Genomic DNA, 25,877 nt, shown 5'->3' on the forward strand with positions numbered 1-25,877 from the left:
TGACTCTGGACACATACAAACTTTATCCCGTCTGCTTTCACAGAAAGTTCAATGCAAAGTCGAGTGTAACTGATAACTGACAGCTCTGAAACTGTCTGTCTGTATTTATAATGATGGTGTTTCTTCCTATCTTAATAGTACTTTTACTGCCAAAAACCCAGATCATACATCTTTGCAATGGAGTACAAATATATATCCTGTTGTGGACTTAAGTCCTACCGGGAGTTAACACACATTTTCCATATGATTTAAGGGCCCAGACTCCAGGTTGTGATGAGTTTATGCAGACTGAAAGGGGGAGAAAAGCTTTAAGTGACAGAGAGGCGGTGTCATGTTTCTTTAAAAGCACTCCAGAGTTGTGGCGAGTTTCCTCAGGGCAGGAGGGCTTTTCTTTGTGTTGAGTCTCGGTACATTTGCATATGACCCTCCTCCTCCCTTCGGATTGGCCGGGGCTCCGCTAGCATGTGGAAAGCCCACATCCAAACTTTCTCAGTTGGAGCAAAACTTTCCTGAGTTGAGGAGGATGAAGTGAGAGGTTGGACGCCAGCAGCTGTATGAGTGAGTAACAACAGCAAGCAGAGAGCGGCTGGTTAGTGTATGAACAGATACAGGATAATATCTTAATTGTAGGTTTTCTAAAATTGTCTCCTGACCAGGCTAGAGTTTTTTTTTTTTTTCTAGGTATAAAACCAACAGTTTTCTTTACTGGTTTGGTTGTGTTTTTTTTTTTTGTGTAAAGAAACTGTAGTTTTTTTTAGAAAAAAAAATGAATTTGATCATCATCTTATGTAATGTTTGTTACAGATAAACAGGAGATTTTTTCACTTCTATTTAAAAAAAACAGTTTTGACATCATTTCAAATTCAAATGAAATATAAATAGTTTTTTTTTTTTTATAGTGATTTTTAGAAATGTTAAGTTAAGTTTAGCCATTAGCGAGAGATTATTATTACTTCACATCATTATGCTGCTGGCTCTGCTTCTGGTTCTGAGTCTTTGCTCTGACACTCGCTCCTCTGAGCCGTCATCGATAACTATCCAGTACCGGGTATGGGAGGAACAGCCGACGGGAACCCGGGTCGGCCGTCTGGTTGACGACCTCCGGCAAAGGGATGAAGGCGGTCCTCTGGAGGATTTCCAGGTGGTGGAGCACGGGAAAGCCCTTCCCTTCTCCGTCAGCACACGAGATGGAGTCGTCTCCACCCAGGGCCGGCTGGACAGGGAGGAGCTGTGCAGTGGGTCGGATCTGTGCGAGGTTGCCTTCAGTGTCCTTTACAGGAAAATTGGTGCTATGAACTGCCTGCGGGTTCGCGTGGAGGTGATGGACCTGAATGACCACAGCCCCAGCTTCCCTAGCGCACTGCAGGAAGTGGAGATCTCAGAGACTGCTGGCCTCAGGATGCGAATCCCTTTGGACCGGGCCATCGATCCTGACGCAGGACCGAATGGCCTCCAAACCTACTCGCTGTCCGTCAACCAACACTTTGCTCTGGATGTGACAGTCGCACCAGGTGGGACAAAACAGGCAGAGCTGGTGGTGATTAAAGAACTGGACAGGGAGGTTCAGGCCACATTTGACTTAACCCTAGTGGCATGGGATAAAGGAAACCCCCCCAGGTCTGGAAGCACATTAGTCCGTGTTAATATTCAGGACTCAAATGATAACAGCCCCATGTTTGAGGACAGCACTCCCACTGTGGAGCTATTTGAGGATACGGCCCGTGGGACAACCATCATCAACCTCCAGGCCACTGACCCAGACCAGGGTGCCAACGGGGAAGTGGAGTATTCGCTGAGTAAGCACACACGTCCAGAGGTTCATAAGCTCTTCCAAGTCAATCCACAAACTGGAGCTGTGAGTCTCAAAGCACCTCTGGACTACGAGGCCCAGACCTCTTATGAAGTCATCATACAAGCCCGTGATCGCGGGCCCAATGCGATCCCCACGCACTGCAAACTGCACGTCAAGCTTAGGGATGTAAACGATAATGCACCGAGGATACATATGACCTGGACTCCACCCAACTCACCTGTGGCGACTGTGTTGGAAGGAGCACTAGAGGACACCTTCCTTGCACTGGTGATGGTCTCTGATGCAGATTCAGGAGAAAATGGCAAAGTGAGAGCACAAATTCAACAAGGATCTGGCCCTTTTCGCCTTAAACGGATCCACGGTGACAATTACATGATTGTTACCAATGGCAGCCTGGATCGAGAAAAGGTGATGCAGTATAACATTACGGTCCTCGCCCAGGATTATGGAGATCCGCCACTGTCTTGTGTTAAACACCTGCCTGTCCACGTTCTAGATGAGAACGACAATGCCCCGGTGTTCTCCACCTCCCTGTATAAGGCCTCCTTCAGGGAGAACAACATGGCAGGCTACCACGCTCTCAAAGTTGAAGCCCACGATGTTGACCTGGAGTTCAGCGGAAGAGTTTCCTACTTCATACGCAACCCTAATGAAGTGGAAACTAACCGACTGTCTTTCTCCATCCACCCGACCAGTGGTATCATAAGCGTCCAGCGTCCTCTAGACTATGAGGAATCACACACCTACTCTTTCATGGTGGAGGCCATTGATCAGGGTCATCCGCCTCTCACCAGCACGGCTTCTGTGCAAATCGACGTCCAGGATGTCAACGACAACTACCCAGTCATCAAGGAGCCAAAACCCAGAAACGGCGTAGCTTTTCTAAGTGTACCTGTCAATACAGACAAGGGGGAGATTGTGACTGAGCTGGGAAATGACATTGAAGAGGGATTCACCCCTTTGCCAATCAATCACTCAGTCAAAGAGGGACTTGTTGGATTCCTTGCATCTACCATACAGGCTGAAGACCCAGACTCTGGGCTAAACGGACAACTCAGCTACCACATCACTGACGGAAACCCTTTTGGACTGTTCTGGTTGGATCATGCTACAGGCCAGCTGTTTGTTAACACCACCAATGCTACTGAGCTAATTGGGAAAACCTTTAAGGTGAACATTGCTGTGTCTGACATGGGCAGTCCCAGCCTGGCCACCAAGGCAACTCTGGAGGTGACTTTCATCAATCTCAAGGACCATCTAAAGAACTCGTCACCGGGTAACCGCGGACAGCTCAGCTTCACAATGATGATGGCGATCTGCCTTGGTGGCACGTGCCTGCTGCTTCTCTTGACCATCGCTTTGGTGACAACGTTCTGCCGCCCAGAGAAACGGGACAGCCGGGCTTACAACTGCAGACAAGCCGAGTCAACCTACACCAGCCACCCGCGGCGGCCACAGAAGAACATCAGGAAGTCTGACATCCAGCTAATTCCTGTCATCAGAGGGCGAAAAGAGGAGCCTACTGAGGATGACAGTGAAGCCCAGCCACTGGCTCCGCCTCCAATGATGTCAGATGATCAACAATCTGAGAGGCAGTATACCTTGACACCATCAGTCATGAACACAAGCTTCCATTCCCAAGGCTACCCAGAAGTGGATGTCACTCAACCTGCCACCCACCACTGCAGAACGCTTAGGAAACCTGGAAACATCGAACTTGATGGCACTTTGCCTCTGACGCCCGCCACTTCTTATCGGTCTCTTCGGAAAGCCAGGAACCCTTCATCATCATCCTCTTCGGTTTCACATTCGAGCACCTTGAAGCGCCAGACCCCCGTTGAAAGGGAAGAGGCGGAGCCGCTGAGTTCAGCGTCACAGGCGACCCTCAGGAGGCCAAGGACCTCGGAGGGACGAGGGGGGCCCGATGCAGAACATCGGCAGATGCTTCGAAACCTGGTACGACTGTCCATGGCTGCGTTTGGAGACTCCATTGAGCTTTCCTCAGCTTCCCCAGAAGTGCAGGTGAGTTGCGTTATCTTACTTCTTTCCAACAATCACAGAAACATTAACTCATATTCCATGGTACCTTTTAGGGCCGCAACAATCGATTATTTTCTCGATTAATCATTAGTTGTTTGGTCCGTAAAATGTCAGTGAAAAATGTGGATTCAGTGTTTCTCAAAGCCCAAGATGACGTCCTCAAATGTCTTGTTTTGTCCACAACTCAAAGATATTCAGTTTACTGTCACAGAGGAGTGAAGAAACTAGAAAATATTCACATTTAAGAAGCTGGAATCAGATAATTTTTAATTGAATCAATTACCAAAATAGTTGACAACTTGTCAATTAATCATTTAATCTTTGCACCTCTAGTACCTTTAAGTTGATTTTAATATGTCTTTGTTTCTTAGTTCGAATGTAGATGTCATTAGAACTAAGAAATCTTGTTAAATCAAATTTTATGTCACAAGGCTGAAACTCATGATTACTCAAGTTCTGAAGTTGTTTTCAAGACAGAAAATAACTTCTCTGCAAGTTGATCTATTTACATTGCATTAATGATTTAACCTAATCTGCATGATGCGTTCTTAATGTCTTCTTATTTACATTCTCCACTATAGTTTAGACATTAAGGCTAATGCGCTGCTGCTGGCTCTCATTTAAATGCCATTTACTTTCATCTAAAACGTGTGATCACATTTATTTCCACATGTGCTTACAGTTAATGTTGGTGTAATTAAGTCTCCCCCTGCAGGCTTTGAGATTAATCTGAAGTGAAGTCCATTAGAGACTATGAGTCCCCCCCCCCACATACCCCAGCTAACACACAGACGAGCTTCCATTACATTTTCCCAGCAGCCTTTCTGCTTTTTCAGCCTCCTGTATGAAGGCTTACTCAGACAGCCTGAAGGCTGGAGTCTGGTGGAGGTGCGTGTGAGGGGGGTATAACTATCTGATGGATGACTGTGAAGCCAAAAAACAGTGAGTTTATTCAGGTGCTCATGTGTCACAGACAGTATCCCCCGCCTGAGAAACTCTTACAGTCCTTTTTACTGAATATCACATATCAGATTCATATTGAAACCAGGAGAGAAGAGAGAGTGGAGGAGGAGGAGGAGGGGGTGAAAACCTTCATGCTCTGAAGGATGGGGGGTCTGTGGAGAGTGAGGCCGGCTAAAGTAAGCTGTGATGTGTTTGTAGTGTAAACTAACACCGCTCTGACACGCTGCTCTGTCACTTACAAATGACCCAAAAATCACTTTTACTGAGCTGAGCTGCTGCCAGAGGAAAAGAAAAAACAGATCAGGCTAAAAACAGCAGCTCAGAGTGCAGAGCAGGATACTCAAACCAGAGCACAGTCTGTCAGCCACAGATACTGTGTGTGTGCACAGATTTAACCTTCGGAGCGGGACGGCAAACACAACCAATTTCCAAAACTTTGTCTTGTTTAATCAATTTGTGGTTACCTTTGTTGTGAGCTGTGTTTTATCAGAGGGCATAGGTTTAATGATTTTGCCTGTGAGTGCGTGATATTGGCCTGCTGCGAGCTGTGCTTCATATGTAATGTGAAATCACTCAATACTAGTCGCGCATTGCCAGGCCTATCTCCACAACGCTGTGAAGTATGGTCTGGCTACACCACAGATGCATTCTAGGATAGGAGAAGAACATTTTTTTGCATTTCTTTAAACCAATCACAGTCGTCTTGGGTTAAAACTGTTGTTTCTGATGCCAAGATGATATTCAGAGCTAAATTCACCATGACTCTGATCGTTAAGTTGTATCTGAATGTTTTCAGATAACATAGTAGTGCTGAGCTCCAGACGCAGCAACAGTGGCTCTGTGGAAAGGAACTTGTTAAAGGTAAACATATTCTTTGTAAATCTTTACAATGATTCCCCGAAAGAACCAAGCAGGCCTGCCTTGTTGCACGATCCACACTTTCTTCAAAACTTGCCATTTTCAGCGTGTAGCTCGCTAGGTCGAAGTTTGTCGTTGTTTCCCTTAGTGGAGGGATTTTGAGAATGGCAACACACAGAGAGCGGAAGGTGAGGGGCAAAGCGCGCTGGCTGTCAGGCTTTATCATAGAAATGTACTTTGACCGTTGAACCAGACTACTCAATAATATTTAATAATTTTATCTGAAAACATTCAGATACAACTTAACGATCAGAGTCATGGTGAATTTAGCTCTGAATGTCATCTTGACATCAGAAACAACAGTTTTAACCCTTTTGAACTGTTGAAATGTTACGCTGTTTAAAACCTAGACCCGCGTCACTGAGGGCAAAGTTTGCTGCCAACGCCCAGCAGACAGAGAACAAAGAGCTCGGCCAGGTCCGACATCCTCATGTGAATCCCATTAGAGAAAGGAAGAGGCCTTTGTATTTTTTACCCAGCATCCTCCTCTCCTCTGCCCTCCCAGTCGGCCCAGTTGGCACTCCTCGGGCTTCAGACGCTTCTCTCCTCCCTCAAGGTTGCAGAGGAAAAGGCCTGTAGACGCCTGGGAGGGGGGGGGGATTTATTGTTCACCTCCACCTCAACACACACACACACACACACACACACACACACACACACACACACACACACACACACACACATACATACACACACACTGTGTGTTGTTACTTATTCCAATGTTTTAGTCCCTTTTTTGCGAGATTTGTGTAGGTTTTTCCGTTTTTTTTGTCCCTTTTTTCGACATTTTTGTTGCTTCTTGTTGCTTGTCTCACACACACACACACACCTAGAAGGAAACCAGTCAGAGAAGAATAGGCTTTTACGTAGAGGCCATTTCCTTTCACTGCAGCAGCATGCACGTGTATAAACACACAAATGTCATGGCTAAAACAAAGTCATATATTAGCTTGCGAGTACATACACACACACACACACGCTTACTTTCCCCAGTGTGTGTGTGTGTGTGTGTGTGTGTGTGTGTGTGTGTGTGTGTGTGTGTGTGTTTCCTCCCTGGTGTGCAGAGTGTATCCGCTGTATAACAGAGCTGTCAGCAGAAAGCTCCGAGCAGTGAGACGGACGCAGCCACTCGGTTCTCACACTGTACGACAAAAAAAAGAAAAGAAAAATGTTTATTCACTTTCTACCTGAGCGTCGCTGTTCAACCAGCTAAACCAACACAGAGACACACTCACTGGTCCAGATGGACACAGTCCAAACCACCAGAGACTCAGGAGAGGATTTGTCCTGTGGTGCGGTTTTATCAACACGGATTCAAGTATATCATTTGCTAATTGCCTCTGAATTAACTTTTTCAAATCCCTTATTATTATATTTAAACTTTTTAATTCAAGAATAAACCCCTTGAGTATGAAGTGAAGAAACAAAGTATTTTGATCTGATTTATTGCATCTGTTTAGGTTTAGCTTTCAACAATTGTAACTGCGGCCCTTTGCTACATGTCATTCTCCCCTTTCATGTCTTCAGCTGTCTTGTCAAAAAAAGACCTAAAATGCCCCAAAAAATCTTTAAAAAAAAAAAAAAAAAAAAACAATTTCTTGAAGTTATCTACATAAGAGTGACATGACAGTGTCATGGCACAGTCATGACACATGAACTCTAACCCTAACCATAACCATATTTATGACTTGTTTATAATGTTTATGACACGTTCATGACAGTGTCATGTCACTCTTATGTAGATACCTTCAGTTAAAGTATAACCCCAATTTCTACCAAAAATGTTTTGCGCTGGTAAGGGGGTACTTGGCAAAAAAAAAAAAATTTGGGAACCCCTGCACCATTTAATAAACACCAAGGAATAGTGAGTTGGAATTGGAATTGGAAATTGATTTATTTGAAACAGGGACAATGCACAAATAAACATCAAACTTGTTAAATAAGATAATATGTCTTGGGCCAGGTTATAGCAGCGATTGCTAATTTCCACCTGTAGTGAGTGAGTGAGTGAGTGAGTGAATGAGGGAACGGTTTCCCAACACAGCTATTGTGAAAAAGGTGGAAGGAAACAAGTCTTAAATAATAATGTGTATGTTGGTAGAGGTTGATTTTATTGTTAATTCTGTTCTAAGTATGGAGAAAGACAATGGATTCGGGATTTTTTGATTGAGTGGAGTTTGAGGAAACGCGTTGCTGGCGGTTTGTGTGTGTGTGTGTGTGTGTGTGTATGTGTGTGTCCGTGCGTGAGTATGCACTCGCCAATTGGAGCTGTGTGTCGGAGCTTGTTGTGCAGCGTGTTAGAGCTGTTCACATCTTTAAAAAATAAAAAATAAAACCTTATGACTTTGCCACTTGAAGGCCCAGTGTATTTTAACCCCCCCCCCTTGTCTTCCTCTTCCACCTCCATCCCTCCTCTTCCTCCCCGCAGCAGATCTCCCAGCTCCTCTCTCTCCTCCGGCAGGGTCAGCTGCAGCCGAGGCCCAACTTTAGGGGGAACAAATACTCGCACCGCAACGGCAGGTCAGTCTGACTCCTCCTCCTCTTTTCTCCCAATATATCACTCCATCCTCCTCCTCCTCCTCCTCCTCTGGAGCGTAGACACAGCGTAGGGAGGGGGGGTCCATATTTTTGTCTGTTTTAACCAACGTTATAATATTTTGTCAGCATGATCATAATGTGAAAAGTTAGGCAAGCGTTTTGCAACCATGTGTACAAAAAGTATACAGACTGCAACAACGCAGTTCTTAACTAAAATACTAATTTGAGATATTATTTGACAGCATTCTGATTTTTTTGAAGGAATTGTATAAAAATAAAGCAGAGTTTGTGAGAACATGTTGCTCTGGATGTTTTGGTGTAAAGTTTATAACATTTGTAGGAATTATGTTTGATTTACTGTACCGTTAAAAGTCCTTTTTCATTTCGCTGTAACTTGAAATGCAATGTGCGAGTCAGACCTCACACTGTCTGTCTCATGTGGTCTGAGGGTTTTTAAAATGCAAACAATAAGCCTCCAGAGAAGCTGGGTTTAGTGTTTGTGGCCGTTTGTGTGTTCTCCACACTTCATGATGTTGTTTTCTAGTAGACATGTTTGCCACAGTGTCATATATTCATATATTCTTACCGTCATCTTCGAGATGATAATATTGGGCCACTCAACAACCACTGTCTCTTTCTGCTCACTTTGAAACTCCACTTGCAGCTCGACTTCAAAACAGGCTGAAACCCTCGGGGGGGAAAAAATCCTCGAAGTTGATTCTTTCCTCCTCTTTTCCATCCCTCTCTTCATCAGCAGTGGTTTGTGTTAGAGCCAGCTGGCTGCAGGTTTCGGGCTGTGATCACTGCTGCGCTCTCTGATCAAACCGGGCTGCCGCTGATAGCCGGACAGACACACATTAAAGGGGAATGCCACCTATTTTAAGAACTCACAGATGTTTTGTTTTTTTTCACCCAAAACCAGGACAGTTCAGTTAGTTTTTTTTGTAAAATCAGGTATCTAACTTGCAGGATATCACAGATTTAACCGACCAGGGTGTTCCCATAAACCATCCGTACATACAGTAAAGCTACGAAAAAGTAAAGCACTGTAATTTGTAGTATTCCACGTATTTATTACTGTCAGCACCACAATAACTGCCGATGAACAGTGCGAAAGAAGCGCGTAGGGAGGAGGTCGGGTGGATAAAACTAAGGGGTTTCGGGTGCCTGGGTAGTTCACCGGGTAGAGTGGGCACCCATATATAGCGGTTAACTCCTCTACGCAGCGGCCACGGGTTCGACTCCGACCTGCGGCCCTTTGCTGAATGTCGTTTCCCCCTCTCTCTCCCCTTTCATCTCTAGGCTGTCCTATAGAAATAAAGGCCTAAAATGCCCAAAAAATAATCAATTAAAAAAAACAAAAAAAAAACAACTAAGGGGCTGCGAGCCGGGGAGCGGAGTTTGTGTCCCGGAAGAAGTTACCGGTAAAACACAAGACTTTCAACGGGTGTTTGTGTCCGGGGAGTACTAATTACAGGGATCTATGTTTTAATACAAACCGCAATCTTTTTTTCTAATTTTAACTAGTCGTTTTGGTGCCTAAACGTAACTGTTCTCGCTGCATGCTAGTCACCTTTTGTCGGCTGAACTTAACTGCAACGACCGCTTAAACAACCGTCCCCTCATGGTGCTCTGTACCTGGCTCCCAGTCATCTTTTCTCGGCTGAAGTCGTCACGTGACCGGCCGGAGGTTATCATACGAATCGTGGTGCGTACATTTTTGTTGCTGTTCATGAGAATGCATTGAACCAACCAGTAAGATCAACGCAGCCGTATAACACTACTACAGCTGCACTTGTATGAGCCTCTCAGAGCGGACGTTTGCTTTTTGTCGATGTGGTGAAAGACAGAAGTTGTAGCTGATAAATGTCTTCCTCCGTGTTTCTGTCCAACTGACCAGCTGCAACTAAGAGCAACAGAAAACAGGACACAAAGTCAAAAACTCAATGTCACAGGAAGAGTGTCTCATAACCCCCAAGTGTTTAATGTGTGTGTGTGTGTGTGTGTGTGTGTGTGTGTGTGTGTGTGTGTGTGTGTGTGTGTGTGTGCAGACAGGTTATAGCAGCTCTATCTGAGTGATTCAGAGTCTCTGACAGGAAGCCGCTACCTTCAGCGTCACTCTGGCGATGAGATTAGATCTGACATCACCTTGATACACACAGGGCACTGTTTCCATGCAAATACACATACACACACACACCTCACTGTATGTATGAGGTAATTTGCTGATCTACAACCGCCAAACAGTCATATGAAATATTTTTTGGAGGCGACATTTGTTATGAGTTTGAAACGCCGCGACAAACGTTGCTGAAAGGGACGACGGATCGGAAACAAACTTGTGTAGTTTTAAAGACATTGATAAGAGATAAGAGTTTTCTTCCTGCCAGGCTATTATTTATGTCCCAATGATTATTTTTTTTGTCGAATACTGGCATGGCTATGAAAGTCCATCCATCACAAAATCATGAAGTAACTTGAACTGAACTGAAAACGAGCGGCGTTATCACATCACAGTCAGATAAGATTTTAATCTTCGATACCGTAATGAACTGAGGTTGTCTGTTTGCTTCACAGTGACTAACTTGTCTGTGAGCTTACCTTTATCTGACTGGCACCTCCTGTCTGAGCCTGCCTGCAGCTGTGTGTGTGTGTGTGTGTGTGTGTGTGTGTGTGGGCTTGTTTAACTATATTCGTGGGGTCCAAAAGCCGGGAGTCCAGTATACTTGTGGGGTCCCGACAGCTTTGTGGGGCCAAAATGCTGGACCCCACAAGGTTAAAGGTCTGTTTGAGGGTTAAGACTTGGTTTTAGGATTAGGGTTAGAATTAGGTTATGGTTAGGGTGAGGGTAAGGGTTAAGGTTAGGCATTTAGTTGTGATGGTTAAGGTTAGGGTAAGGGGCTAGGGAATGCATTATGTCAGTGACGGGTCCCCACAAAGATAGTGCCACAAACCTGTGTGTGTGTGTGTGTGTGTGTGTGTGTGTGTGTGTGTGTGTGTGTGTGTGTGTGTGTGTGTGTGTGTGGTTGGTTATCAATGGATTTGTCACCTGAAACCTCAGGCATTTTATCTCACACCAAACCTCTGGTCTGATAAGAAGATAAACACTGGAGTCCTGTCTGGTTCTTATCAGGATTTAGGTTCTTTTGTTTCTCTGTGAAGAAATACATGTGACTCGCAGGATTGTAGGAATTCTATGTGTGCAATTCAAAAAAGAAAAGTTAAAATGTAGTTTTATTTATTCATCCAAGTGTTCCTTTCTATTTCATGTCAATTGTTATTCAGGTAAAAGCAGCAGTGTATGTCAATGTTTTCATGCGTGATCCAGGAAAATACTCTTCAAAACCTTTAAGTTTTGCAACAAAACTTGTGTTTTTGCAAAAGTTGTCTCAAACCAAGGACTACATTTCTTAATACCCAACATATTTATTTTTCCTTTGACAAATCAAAGGTCTAAGGAACGAGGGTGTCATACAAACATACAAACTGTGAATGTCTCTGAGACTAATTTGTGAATTTGGGATATATAAATAAAACTGAGACTATACATTATTGTTGTGATTTCCTGGTCTGTCAGTGTGTCAAACTTTTATGCAGGGTTTGTTTTAAAGCAAACTGATGAATGAGTTTGGAGAATCAGACTGTCGGACTAATGGTTAATCAAACTTTACGGAGTATTACAGTAATCTTCTCCTTTGTGTTTGAGACCGGAGTTGGAGTAAGTTGTCATGTGTTGTGTTATTTATCTCACAGTGTGTGTGTGTGTGTGTGTGTGTGTGTGTGTGTAAAATGTATCTGCAGATATGGAGGCCAGGACTGTTCTGATTGGCAGAGCACCAAAGACAGCGGACACGGTGAGAGCGAGGCTGGAGATGTGGACTGGGAACCAGGAAGAGACTCACCCATAGACCCCCAGCTGGAGGAGGGACTCAACAATCTGCTCAACAACCCCGGTAAACACACACACGCACACACACTCACACACTCTATAACACACTGATCTGATTGAGGCTGGAAAATGCCAGGTGCTAACAGAGGCTAGTAGTCATTCCTGGGCTGCTGCATTAAAAATCCTCCATCAAATCAAATCAAATCATGGTCTTTTACTGATGCCTTTGCCATGACAACAGGAACAAATTACCAGTGACAACAACAGGATTAGGTTAAATAATTAGAAACAGTCACAAGCGGAAAGGAAGTAGAGCAGCCATGTTTGTGAAACGTTTGGAAAAGATATAGCACAAGACCAGCGTGTCCACTCAGAAAGCTACAGAAAGCAACATCAATTTCAGAGGCCAAGGACAAAACAAAGAGTTGTGTTTTTTTACCTTTGTACTTATTTGGTCAGAATATCATATTATTCTGCAGTGAAAGCACAGCTTATAATGTCCTTTGGCTACTGTAACTTAATTGGTAAAACCTCAGCACTCAGCCGTCTGTACATTAGTCCATGATTCTCTGTACGTTACGTTGTACGTTGTAGGATTTTATGTTACGTTGTACGTTACTTTGTACGTTACTTTGTACGTTACTTTGTACGTTACTTTGTACGTTACTTTGTACGTTACTTTGTACATTATAGGATTCTACGTTACTTTGCATGTTACTTCAAACGCTACCTTACTTTGTATACTATTCTGTACATTACTTACTCCATACATTTCTCCATGATTCTCCGTACATTACTTCTTACGTTACTTCGTACATTACATTCATTTGTTTATTACTCTGTACATCGCTTCGTATTCTATGTACCTTACTCTGTACATTTCTTCATGATTCTCCGTACGGTTTATTGTACGTTACTTTTGTAGATTACTTTGTATGTTGCTTGATATATTTTCTCCATGATGTTCCGTACGTTACTCTGTACATTACTTTGGATGTTACTCTGTATGTTACTCTGTACATTTCTCCATGATGTACGTTACTTCGGATCATAATTCCGTAATTCACTCGTACATTACTCCGTGATACTGAGTGCGTGGGAGTTGCCGGTGTCAGCAGATGTGTAAATAACATACATGAAAAGTAACGTCTAGCTGGAATCAGCGCTTCTGTTACGAAGCTCTCACTAGCTGACACTTTATTAGTGAAATACAAACATACTACTATTGCGTGACTCTACGGTGCTTGTGTTTCTATTTTGACTCTTTAAAACCCAACTGGTGTCACTGAGTTTAGCTGCGACCTCCTGGTGAAACTCTTTGATTCATCAGGACAAAAGCAGCTGAACTTCGAACCACTGCAGAACATACAGACTGGTCACTTACAATGGACACACGCCGACAAATGTAGAAAACAGGAAGAAAGGAGGAAATAACACAGTGGCAGGTTATACAGCCACATCCACCCACATGCTCCACTCATCTGGGTTTCTTACTACAACTTAGGCTATGTTTCCAAGATTGTTAAGACATGTTTCTTTCTCTGTCTTCAACGGGATGTTTTAATGCTTGAAAATGGCCAAACATTTTATGAAAATGTCTCATTAAAATAAGTTCAGGTTTCATGTTGTTTCAAGGTGTGACTCAATTTTGATACTTCCGGGAGTACACTTACAGGTAGTACACTATGTACTCACTTGTGTAGTGCGTACATTTCGACAGGGTAGTGTTGTCTCAAATCGCGAAAGGCAGTTAGGCACTGAATGGAAAAATTGTAGCCGGGCGGAGCATTGCCGTTGCCCAACAATAGGCCGTCGCCTATTGCCGTCCAACAAAATATATACTGGCTTGTTTTCTCACTATCTGACTGCAGTAAAGTGCTACATAAAAAACCACATGTATGTCTTACATTTGTATAGTTTGGTCTGCTGCAGTGCCCCCGCCCACCATTTTCCCAAGTTTGAAAATACGTACCGTAGCTTCCGCTCCGTAGCAAAGATGGCGACCATTGAGCGCAAGAAGTGTCCAGAGGTTCCACACTTAAAGTTTGGACCGTTTTGAGTGCAGCATCTGGGTACTGCTCACACTTTGTCAGTGTGAACGCACTATGTGCTTAAAATAGCGAGTGTCAATACAGAAGTGTATGATTTGAGACACAGCATTGGTGTCATTAGCATATTCATTTTGTTAGCATGCTAAAATGCTCCAAATGCATGCACATTGTGGCACCGGTCAACCCCATTTTGTGCCTTCTAAAGTGAGGCTGTGGGACAGCTACGACTCAGGCTAGTGGATGGGTCCACGACCATCTAGTCTAGTTGAAAACACGTTGGTCATAGGATTAATAACTAAAAATGCTGAAGTCTAACTAAGAAGTTTTAGCTGCCAAACATCAAACACACTTACAGTGAGGCTTATTGTTCAGCTGGGAATGCCATTATGTAGGCCAGCACTCGGATTGTGTAAAGTAGGTCTAAGTGTGTGTGTGTGTGTGTGTGTGTGTGTGTGTTTTAAACAGTTTCTTCCTGGTATTGTGGTGGTCAGAGCCCTGGGGCGAGCAGAGGGGTTTACCGCCCGATGATGGTAGAGCGAGCTGCACTTTATGACAGGAGAGCGAGAGAAACAAAAAGAGCGAGTGGGAGTATGTTGCGTTGTGTGTGCGTGATGCTTGACTCACCTCTACCCTGCAGGCTGTACTATCAGTGTAACTCACACCAGAGGACTGTGACAGCTCCGCCTGGGTGTTAAAGCTTTGATGAAGCCGTCGTGGCAACACATTCCTCTCTCTCTCTCTTTTATATCTGCGACCTGTAACTGCTTCTTCTTCGAGACCGTCATGATTAATCATCCAAATTCAAACCTGCCCCTTTGTTTGAGTGTAAAGGTGATATTGCGGGTGTTGAGAGCAGAGTGAATGGCTCTGTGTGTAGGTGTTTTTAGGGACTGTAGTTGTGTTTCTCAGGTGTACTATTGTTGAGTTTATGATAGTAATGTGTGAAACTTATTTTCCTGCTTTTCATGTGTTTTTATCAGTTTGGAATCACAGTGAGACACAATCTAGCACTATGGTTTTAGGGGTTTTTCTTTAAAGTATGTGCCATATTGTGTTTTAAGAGAAAAAAACATGAATCTTGGGTAAGGTAAGTTAGGTAAAGTAGCACTGTATGTAGAGCTGCAAAGAATAATCAATTAGTTGCCCACTATTTAATTAATCGGCATCTATTCTAATAATCAATTAAGCGGGTTGAGTCATTTTTTTATGAAAAAAGTTAGGGACGCACCGATACCGATGCCAGTATCGAGTATCGGTCCGATGCCGTGCGCATGTACTCATACTTGTAGTCATAAAATGACTCCGATACTACCACACCCGATACCACCTCATAGCAACGTGACAATAACTTCTCCGTCAAGCAGGTATAGGTGACCGAAAAAATAACCAGGCTCTTGCCCAATGCATTATTGCACTTGACGACCAGCCATTGTCAGTCGTTAATATCGAGAAAAAAAAAGAAGTGAGCCTCCAGCTAAGATCAGGGGTAACTAGAGGTTTAATTTACATGTCTAACAGGCATGAACGTTGGTTTTATACAGCAGACTTGTTATCTCTAAAGGATTTGATGAAACTCGATGCGTTTAGTAATTAAAAGAGCATTTTGTGTTTAAAGGATCTTTGGGTGAAACACTGTCAAAACAAAAGGAGGAAAGAAGGAGAGGGGGATTAACTCTGGGGCTGGTCTGTGCCACACTGTGTGTGTGTGTGTGTGTGTGTGTGTGTGTGTGTGTATATATATATGTGTGTGTGTAAACCTACCGTATGTGCATTTGTGAACGTGTGTCTACCCTGTGAGTGAGTGTGTTTGAGGGCCTTCACTGGACGTGCGTGTATAAGTTTGCATATCCAAGCTTTGCTGCATTTGTGTATTTTATATATATATATATATATATATATATATATATATGTGTGTGTGTGTGTGTGTGTGTGTGTGTGTGTGTGTGTTAATTCTCTGCATCTGGTTGTGGTTAGATGAAGGAGGCCGCTGCTCTTCGGCAGGCTGATCAGTCTCAGCTGAGAGACGAAGAGTGTTGAGCTTTTACTCCACTACATTAATCTGTCGTCTGCAGATACTGCTCACTCGGTACATTTACATTTTACATTCAACATTAAGTCTTCCATTGTTTCAGCTCAGTGACATAAAGACTTTCAAAGTATTAACTGAATCTGGAGAGGAGCGTGTGATGCTTCGACTGATTGGAGAGCAGGACAATCAGTAATTTAATACTCTGACAGGGAATTAACGCATAGATGATGATACTGCATAGGCTGGGCTACATGTTGACATATACGTGTATGCATGTTGGCTGATATTTAACAAGAAGTTGCTTTATGTTTGAAGTACTTTAGAAACAGCATCTCAATCAATCAGAGAGCACTGACCTGTTTATTTTAACCGTAAATGTCTCACTGAGTTTCAATAACAATGTTACCAAAGCATCAAAATACAATACGTAGCCTATCTCTGTATAGAATTCACTCCTGGCCGTTCAAAATTCTGGAAATGTATCTGAGATGCTCTTTGGCCAAAAGCATTTCTTTTGGGGCGCCTGGTTGGCTTACCTGGTTGAGTGTGCACCCCATGTACAGTGGCTCAGTCCTTGCCGCAATAGCTGTGGGTTCGGCTCCGACAGGCGGCCCTTTGCTGCGTGTTATTCCCCCTCTCTCTCTCTCTCCCACTTTCCTGTCTTAATCTGTCCTATAAATGAAGGAAATAAAAGCCCAAAAAATAAATAATCCAAAACATTTCTTTCTACATGGCAGCATCAACATCAAGTCAAACTGTCTCCGTGTATAAATACATAAATGTATACAGTATATATATCTATATATATATAGATATATATACATACATACATACATACATACATACAGTGCTGCTCTTAAGTATTCATACCCATGCTAAAGTTGACTAAAAAGAGGAATAAAAAAATCATCTTTTGGAAATTGATCTTAATGCCTTAATTAAAAAATGAGGTAGCTGGTTTGATTTGCATTGATATGGATCTTATCTCAGTTAGCTATTAGGCTAACTGAGATAAAACCATGCCAATCTCTAGGTATGGTGAAGGGTATGTGATGATGTGGGGGTATGGTGAAGGGTATGTGATGATGTGGGTCTATTTTAATTCCAAAGGCCAAGGGAACTTTATCAGGATGCATAGTATCCTGGATCCATGAAATAACTGGCCTTTAGAAATAAAAGTCTGCCTTCCTCTATGGGAATTTAACATAGGGGTGTGTATAATTATGGCCCCTGTATTTTAAGGAAGAACATTTATTTATTTACAATACATTATTCATTCACAAAAAAAATTGGTGTCCTTAAAAAGGTCGGATTTTTCCTCATTTTTTTAATTAAGGCATTAAGATCAATTTTCAAAAGATGATTTTTTTAATTCCTCTTTTTAGTGGGCTTTTTATGAGCAGCACTGTATATATCTATAGATATATATATATCTATATATATATATATCTATATATATATATATATATATATATATATATATATATATATATATATATATATATAAACTGAAACAATCTGTGTCATATGTTGAGTGTTGATGATTGATGAACCCCCTGTATTGGCGTCTGTTTCCATGAATGACAAGTTGTTTCACGTTTTCTCTCATCTCACCTTCCTTAAGTAATCTTCCACATGCATGAAGTGATTCCGGCTATATGCCGAGAAGCTTTTTCATTGTTTTTTAAGATTGAAATAGATCAGATGAAACTTAAAATAGCTCTGACGGGGAATGATGTTGAGCGAGCAGATAACGGCACAAATAGGAAGCGCAGGACATAAACAGGATGCGATGAGGATAAAATCAGAGAAAACAAGGCTATGAAAGACTTTTCTTTCACATTTTGTGCTGTAAGACGGTATGTTTTACAGTGAATAAATAATTAAAATGAGACATATATAATCATCTCGAATGAGTTTATTTGCGTTACAGAGACTCGGCTTTGTGTGTTTGCACCCAGACACACCCGGTGTTTACTTCTCTGACTGTGACTGGAATGTCAGACTGGAGGCAGCGAGTGTGCCAAGAGGTTTTTTTTTATGGCGCCGTGGACGTGATGTTTAGAGGTACGTTCGGAGCACGCGCGGGATGCCACGGATGGCAGGAAAAGCCTGTTGACAGCAGCCAGATAAAACCACTATGTCGCTTCCTTCTTCTCTTTCTGCCTCGTTCTCATTCAACAGTTAGAGAGAAACTCTTAAACCTGTGATCTGTCATGGAAAGGTGTATCAGGACCAGTGGTGGAATGAACTAAGTACATTTACTCAAGTGATGTAATAATAATAATAATAATAATAATAATAATAATAATAATTTATACTTTATTAATCCGACAAGGGAAATTACAATGTTTTCACTCTACACAACTCTCTCTGTATTTCTCAGCATGGCTATATTCTTCTGAAGAGTCCATCGTGTTTTTTTAATCCTCCGTGTCCTCCTTCCATGTCCTCGTGAGGACGGAAGGCTTGTATCATGTGGACAGGCTGGCAGTTTTGTTGTCATTACTTAGAATTCCTCATGGGGGCGACAGAAACTACACACTATAGCTTTAATTACAAATTCAAGGTACTTATACTTTACTTGAGTCTTTTCTTTTCATGCCACTTTCTACTTCTACTCCGCTACATTTCAGAGAGAAATATTGGACTTTTTACTCCACTACATTCATCTGACAGCTTTAGTTACTTTACAAATTAAGATTTTTGCACACACATGGAGTTTATAAAATATGTTTTATTATAAATTAAATTACCCAACAATATATAGGCTGTATGAGTCCAGCTGAAATGATTAGACCATTAAACACTTGGTTGATTGACAGAACTGGATCGTTTCCAGTTTCTATGAAACTACTTTACAATACTTTTACATTTAATACTTTAAGTACATTTTCCTGATGATACTTACATACTTTTACTTAAGTAACATTTTCAATGCAGGACTTTTACTTGTAACGGTATTTTTACAGTGTGGTAGTAGAACTTTTACTTAAAGGTGCAGTAGGTAAGACTTATAAAACTAACTTTCTGTCATATTTGCTGAAACTGACCCTATGTTCCAGTAGAACTACATGAAGCAGGTCATTAAAAAATAAATCCAGCTCCTCTGGCTCCACCTACAGCCTGTAGTGTGATTTGCAAAAGTCCACAGCTCCCTGTTAAGATGCACCAATCAAGGCCAGGGGGGGGTGTCTAACTGTTCAGATGCACCAATCAGGGCCAGGGGGGGTGTCTAACTGCGTGTCAATCACTGCTCATGCACACGTATTCATTGTCCCTTGTGGGGGGAGGGGCTTAGGAGACCGTTTTGGGGGGGAGGGACTGAGAAGTTGTCGATGTTCAAATTTTTTGGCCTGGATCTTCACAATCCTACCTACAGCACCTTTAAGTAAAGGATCTGAATACTTCCTCCACCACTGATCAGGACAGGAAAAGTCCCACACAATTTCTAAATTAATCTCTTTCCAGGAGTTTATTTCTTATTTTTGCACAACCTAAACATAACTAAACATGGCAGAGGCACTTCATGTCTTCAGACTCTGCTGTGAGAAGATCTGATAAAAAAACATGCAGTTCAAACATCTCTCTCTCTCTCTTTCTGTCTCTGCAGATGACGTCTTCTCAGAGGTCAGCGACCCGGCCTGGATGGCCCGACTCTCTCTTCCACTCGGCAGTGATTACCACGACAATGTTTTTGTCCCCAATGGGCCTCCATCCCCTGAAAGTGAGGTCCTCCCCCGGGACGCCGTGGACTCCTCGTCCTTCTCCACCTTCGGTAAAGAACACAAAGACACTCGCTGTTAAAGTTAAAGGGTCACTATGAGTTCCTGCATGACGTCACTTCTGTTGACATTCAAAGTAAATACCAAACAAAACAGAGCAAGCTCGCCCCTCCCCCAGTGTTTCCGTCCAGCTGTCATGACTAACTAAAGCGTGTTTTACACTAGATGCATCCAAGGTGGCGCGCGCCATCGTGATGTCAAAATGACGTAATATCCTGCCGGCGCGGCCGATTTATGGCGCGCGCCCAGCTGTCGCGCACGGCTCTTTTTTTTTCAGCGGCGCGCGACAAAGCGGAAACGGGAGGCCTGAACGGGTTCGCCAACAACCGGGTGCCAGGACTCTCAGAGTGACTGCTAGTCTCTCTTGTAAACTTACTGGGTTAAGATGAGTTCTTTTACGATGAATGAAAGGCTTGATCCGACGAAGTAGGTCATCCAATCAAATGGAAGCATTGACGGCAATGCTGCTGCCAGTTCTGCCGCTGTTTACCTTTTTCTTCTTCTTCTAGTCCGTTGAAATAGCAACGTTGGTAGCCTTTGCTCATTAGCGCCACCTCTGTTCAGGAGAAGACTGCAACTAGTGTCACGAGCACCAGCGCGGGTATAAATGGTCACGGCAATCCCATGACGTCACATTTGCACGCTAAACTGTCACTAACCCCCTCCCCCAACCATCTTTTCGGTGATTGGTTGGAACGTGTTTGTTGTATTTTGGTGCCTATCCTGTGCCTCTAGTGTTGGTTTGACGTTTACGACCCCTGTGTTGTCTCCAGAGACCGGGCTTTTTCACGGTGTGTTCAGGGGACAGGCAGCTAGAGGATCAAGGAGAGATGACTACCATTTGAGATAAAAATGAAATTGCGCTGAAACCATGTAGGAACTCATAGTGCACCTTTAAAATCACAGGTTGGATCAGTGGGTAGAGCAGGCGCACATATACTTGTAGGTTTATGCCTCGACGCAGAGGTCCAGGTTTTGAATCCCACCTGTGATGATTTCCTGCATGTCTTCCCCCTCTCTCTCCCCTTTCTCACCTAGCTGTCCTATCAAATAAAAAGCGGAAGAGCCCAAAAAAATTATCTTAAAAAAAATAAATAAATCACAGCGGTTAGTCCAAGTTCGTCCAAGATCAGATCTCAGCACCTGTCCCCTATTTTCCTGAGCTAGTTTTACATATTTAATTTAATCTAAATTAATGTCACGAAAAAAAAGAGACTATATGGATTCAACTAGTTTTTATTTTTTATTTTATCAAAACATTATCCCCCTAAAAAGAACTTTACCAAAACTTTTTGTCATGGTTAAAAGAAGTTACAGATGTGTAGATTTATTACAAAAATTGGGGTTTGTCACAGTTACTAGTTAGTTTAAGGGTTGCAACTAACGGCTATCTTCATTACTAATCAATCTTCCAGTCATTTTCTTGATTGTTCTACGATCTGTAAAATGTCGAAATGAAAATGTCCTTTAAAATTAATGTTGTTTAAATCGATTCTTGTTGGAGCCAAAGTTATGATTTCGATATTAAACTTTTATTTTGATTTGTGCATAAATATGCTCATTATAGTTCATTATTTGTTTGTGGAAAATTGGAAAAACATGAGATGATGAAGTCTGAGTGAGAAAGGAAAATAAATCTGACCCCCTATTTTCCACCAGGCACGTCTGCGTTGCGTCCCAGAAGCGTGCGGGAAGTGGCTCTCTGCTCCGCTAAAGATATACGCGCCAGGTCTATTTTCAGTGTCTGGTGTTTTAAGCCCCCAACGTCGCCTTCCAGGCAGCGCGGCAATGGTTATGTTTAGGGTTAAGGTTAGGGTTAGCTGCCTGGAAGGCGACGTTGGAGGCTTAAAACACCATCGAGCTCTATTTTCACGCGAGCCGCGGTCCGTTCGGACAGCCGGGCAGGAAGTGAAACAGCGAAAGCGTCAAGTTTCCTAAATCACCCCAATATCGTTTATTTCTCGTCTACAACACCACGGACGACGAGAGATTCATCTTGGAGGTTGAAAAACATAATACAACATCACAGGTCCTTTTATTAAGGACAACGCCAGAAAAGAGAAGGCATGGAGTTTAACTGTAGGAGTGCCTGGAGTGGAAGGTAGATACTAGCTTAATAAACAGGATTGTTCTGTAAAGTACTCGTAGAGACAATATAATCTGCGAGTCGGACAGCAAGACGCTCCGCTTTTAAGACGCTCCAGGTGTGGTACGGCACGTAGCGGAGGACGGAAACAACCGGAACTTAGCACAGACGCGCCCGATGGAGAATCAGAGTGAGTCATGTTTAAGCGCGTCGACTCCAAAGGACAAGAAAACAACTACGGCTTAAAAAATTTGGTCCTTTACTTTGGTTGTCCAACTAACAGTCATAAACACAAAGATAGAGATTTTAGTCATGGAAGATTAAGAAAACCAACAAATATTCACATTTTAGAAGTTGTAACCAGTGAGTTTTGGGCCATTTCTGAGACAATTGATCAACTCTTTAAATAACTCCTGTTACTGTTTTCAGTTTGTAGACACAGCAGCAGAGTAACACCTTCCTCTTCCACCTTCAGGTAAAACTCCAGAGAAGGACGGCCCGCTGGGCGGGGCCCTCCTGTCCGAGGTCAGCACGCTGTTTGAGATGCTGATGACGCAGAAGGCTGACGCCCACCCCGGCCCGCGGCCCGATGTCCTCTACCGACTCTCTGCAGCGTACCGCCGCTCGCTGGGCCTGGATTGCTCCACCACCACTGTCGCAGGCAACGCACCCAGGAACTCTGGGAACGCCGAGAAGAGGGCGGGCCTGGCTGCACCCTCGGGACTTTATCAATAAGAGTAAAGTCCGTTAATGAACACTGGAAAAGACTGAGCTCACAAGCGTTTGAGGAGTGTTTTAGGGGCATTACATGATAAAATACTTTAAAAATATGATTTTAAATGATAAATAATGCCACAATTAAATCGGGTTTTTTTTGTAGAATCGGAACTTCATTATAAAGGATGTGTGTCTTTAAACACTTAGAAGATGCAAAGATGATTTCAGAGTGAACATGAAGCTAATTGTTGCCTCATTCAACATGAATATGACTGCTTGGGTGCTTTTGTAGTCCATCTCCCTGTTCACACATACAGACTCAAAGACTGGAGAAGCAACGTGATTCCAAAACTCAAACTTAGTGGCACAACACGGAGGGGTTGAGGAAGTAACTGTATGCAAATATCCTCTGATGCGTGGGACAGACCACCAATAGTGCTCGTTTTGATCCCTACAGGAAATGGAACCACTCCAGATTCATTAAAGGTCCCATGGCATGAAAATTTCACTTTTTAACATTAATATGAGTTCCCCCAGCCTGCCTATGGTCCCCCAGTGGCTAGAAATGGTGATAGGTGTAAACCGAGCCCTGGGTATCCTGCTCTGCCTTTGAGAAAATGAAAGCTCAGATGGGCCGATCTGGAATCTTCCCTTTATGACGTCATAAGGGGAAAGGTTATGTCCTAAGTAAAGCTCATTGTGGGACTGGCTCTAGTGGCTGTAATTCTGCACCAAGGCTGAATTTCAGGAAAGAGACTTCAGATACAGTATTAGGGGACCACTAAGGTCTATATAAAAGAGACTTCAGATACAGTATTAGGGGACCACTAAGGTCTATATAAAAGAGACTTCAGATACAGTATTAGGGGACCACTAAGGCCTATATAAAAGAGACTTCAGATACAGTATTAGGGGACCACTAAGGCCTATATAAAAGCATCCAAAAAGCACCATGTCATAGGACCTTTAAAGAGATTTGGACTAAGCGGAGAAAAACGCCTTCCCAATTCTCAACACGATATAATGAGCTTCCGGGACATGAAACACCAAGCGAGGCACTAAAACAGATCCCTACTTCTTTTTACTCTAAGACACCTACAGAACTATAGACTCAGTCTTCACCTCTTACAATGAAAATGTCTGTTTGCGTCTTTCCTCTGACTTAAAAGGACAATTCAGACGCAAAATGAACCTAATAACACATGATTACCGAGTCGACCGTTCTCTGGGATATGTTTTCATGCTAATCGAATGTGTCTCTAGCTTGAAACAACATAGCACAAACCACTGATTAGCTTATAAAGCTAGTCGTCGGGGCAGAGGGTAAAATAAAAAGAAATCACTATTTCTGTACCACTAACAAGGCTCAAAATAGCACCACACTTCCACGGTAGCATAATGAGGGTCCCTACACAAACCGAAGCATTGAGAACTTTGTAAGTGTACAGACAGTTTATTAAAAAAATAGATTATAAAGACAGTAGAGTTCATGTGTACAAGCAGGCGCCACCTTGGGAAAACAGTCATGACCAGTCGAACAACAAACGCCGTGCTGGTTACTAGGTGCACGGCCGAATAGCTTAATAAGCTAATCAGCAGTCTTGTTTCAAGCTAGAGACACATTCGATTAGCATGAAAACATATCCAAGAGAACAGTCGACTCGGTAATCATGTGTTATTAACCCCTAGGTTCATTTAGTGCCGGAATTGTCCTTTAATGGTTTGTCACAGGCTTTTCCTTTTCACTTCCTGTTCTCTGGCACCCCCTCCAGGCTGCAGTGTTCAAGTGTTGGACAGAACAACCAACCTGCTGATCATTCAAGCTTATTATCAAATATCAAATTTCTCAAAAGCTAAAAATGTCCGACCCAGTCTCACGGCAGTTCGTGAAATGGTCACGTTATTTAATGTATTGATTTGTGTTAACGGGGACGTTTTTCTCGTTTTTTTTGTGGTGGCCAGCACGAAAATGTAAAGTAATGTATTTCAATGGGAAGTATATTTCGTGATCACAGCACAAATACGGTAGGGAGTAGTATGAAAAGCCGAAAATCATATCTAGAGGTTGGTCGGTGTGGTGGATGGGTCAAACAATACAGGGCTTTCACCCAGGATACCGGGGATCGTGGCCCGTGTGGCGTTTTGTTACCCCGTTGTTTTCCTCCTTCACAACCGTCCCGTTATTGGTGCACGCCCCCCGTGGCCGTCTCCCGGCGTGTGAGGTGTCCTTTCCCCGTTGTTTTCCTAATCACAACCATCCCGTTATTGTCGCACGTCCCCCGCAGCCGCCTCTCGGCGTGTGAGGTGTCCTTTCCCCGTTGTCCCGTGTTCCCCAGAGACCGCGGATCCTGTCCCGGGGTGTGACGTTTGCTTTCCCCGTTAATCTTTTCCTAAACCCAACCTCTGAATAGATGGTTCCCATTTCGTGCTGGCCACCACGAAAAAAACGAGATAAACGTGTTGTTGTACACGAATCAATAGATTAAAAATAACGTGACAATTACACGAACTGCCGTGAGACCGGGTTGAAATGTCAGGTGTGTAAATTTCATTTGTTCTGAGGAGTAGCTGTTGAGACATTTCGGTTTGGCTCAATGATTCGACAGATGGGCAGACTCACACCAACGTATGAATGCAGATTTGTTGAAAATGACAGATCATGTTTAAATGGTGCTACAGTACCTTTTTGTATTTTTTAACCATCAATAAATCAGGAAGCATCAGGCTCTTCGCTTCAACTTCAATTGACAGTAAATGAAAAGAATCAAATATGGTGGATGGCGAACAAAGACAGACAAGTCTGTAGACTAAACGAGAAACTGGAGAAACAGATTTAGTTTCAGAATATCTGCTCTGAAAGACGAGTACAGAGGAGGAAAACAAGATGATGATGTGAAGGAAAACAGGAAGTGAAGGCAGGAACATTAATGGTGAATCTAAAAGTTGAAAATGTGTCTAGTTTCCTTGTTATGTCGATCCTGTTTGGACACACAGGTCTGTCAGGAGGCAATAAACTTGGCTATAGTTTGGTGTTTTGTCCGGCAGAAA

The 25,877-nt window shown here is 43.0% G+C and overlaps 1 protein-coding gene across 2 annotated transcripts; it reads left to right on the forward strand.

Moving 5' to 3' along the window:
- The first annotated feature begins 479 nt into the window (after positions 1–479).
- pcdh12 (protocadherin 12) lies at positions 480–23,378 on the forward strand. 2 transcript variants are annotated; one of them, XM_036004833.1, is made up of 5 exons: positions 480–3,835; positions 8,166–8,254; positions 12,074–12,225; positions 19,855–20,019; positions 22,588–23,378. In XM_036004833.1, exons 1-5 carry the CDS (start codon positions 965–967, stop codon positions 22,845–22,847), a joined length of 3,537 nt encoding a protein of 1,178 aa, XP_035860726.1. In that variant the 5' UTR covers positions 480–964; the 3' UTR covers positions 22,848–23,378. The 2 variants fall into 2 exon arrangements, with proteins under 2 accessions (XP_035860726.1, XP_031172939.2); XM_031317079.2 differs by having other exon boundaries at positions 8,163–8,254; positions 22,588–23,377.
- The last annotated feature ends 2,499 nt before the right edge of the window (positions 23,379–25,877 follow it).

The sequence above is a fragment of the Sander lucioperca genome, chromosome 1, assembly GCF_008315115.2.
Source record: "Sander lucioperca isolate FBNREF2018 chromosome 1, SLUC_FBN_1.2, whole genome shotgun sequence".
NCBI classification, from domain to species: Eukaryota; Metazoa; Chordata; class Actinopteri; order Perciformes; family Percidae; genus Sander; species Sander lucioperca.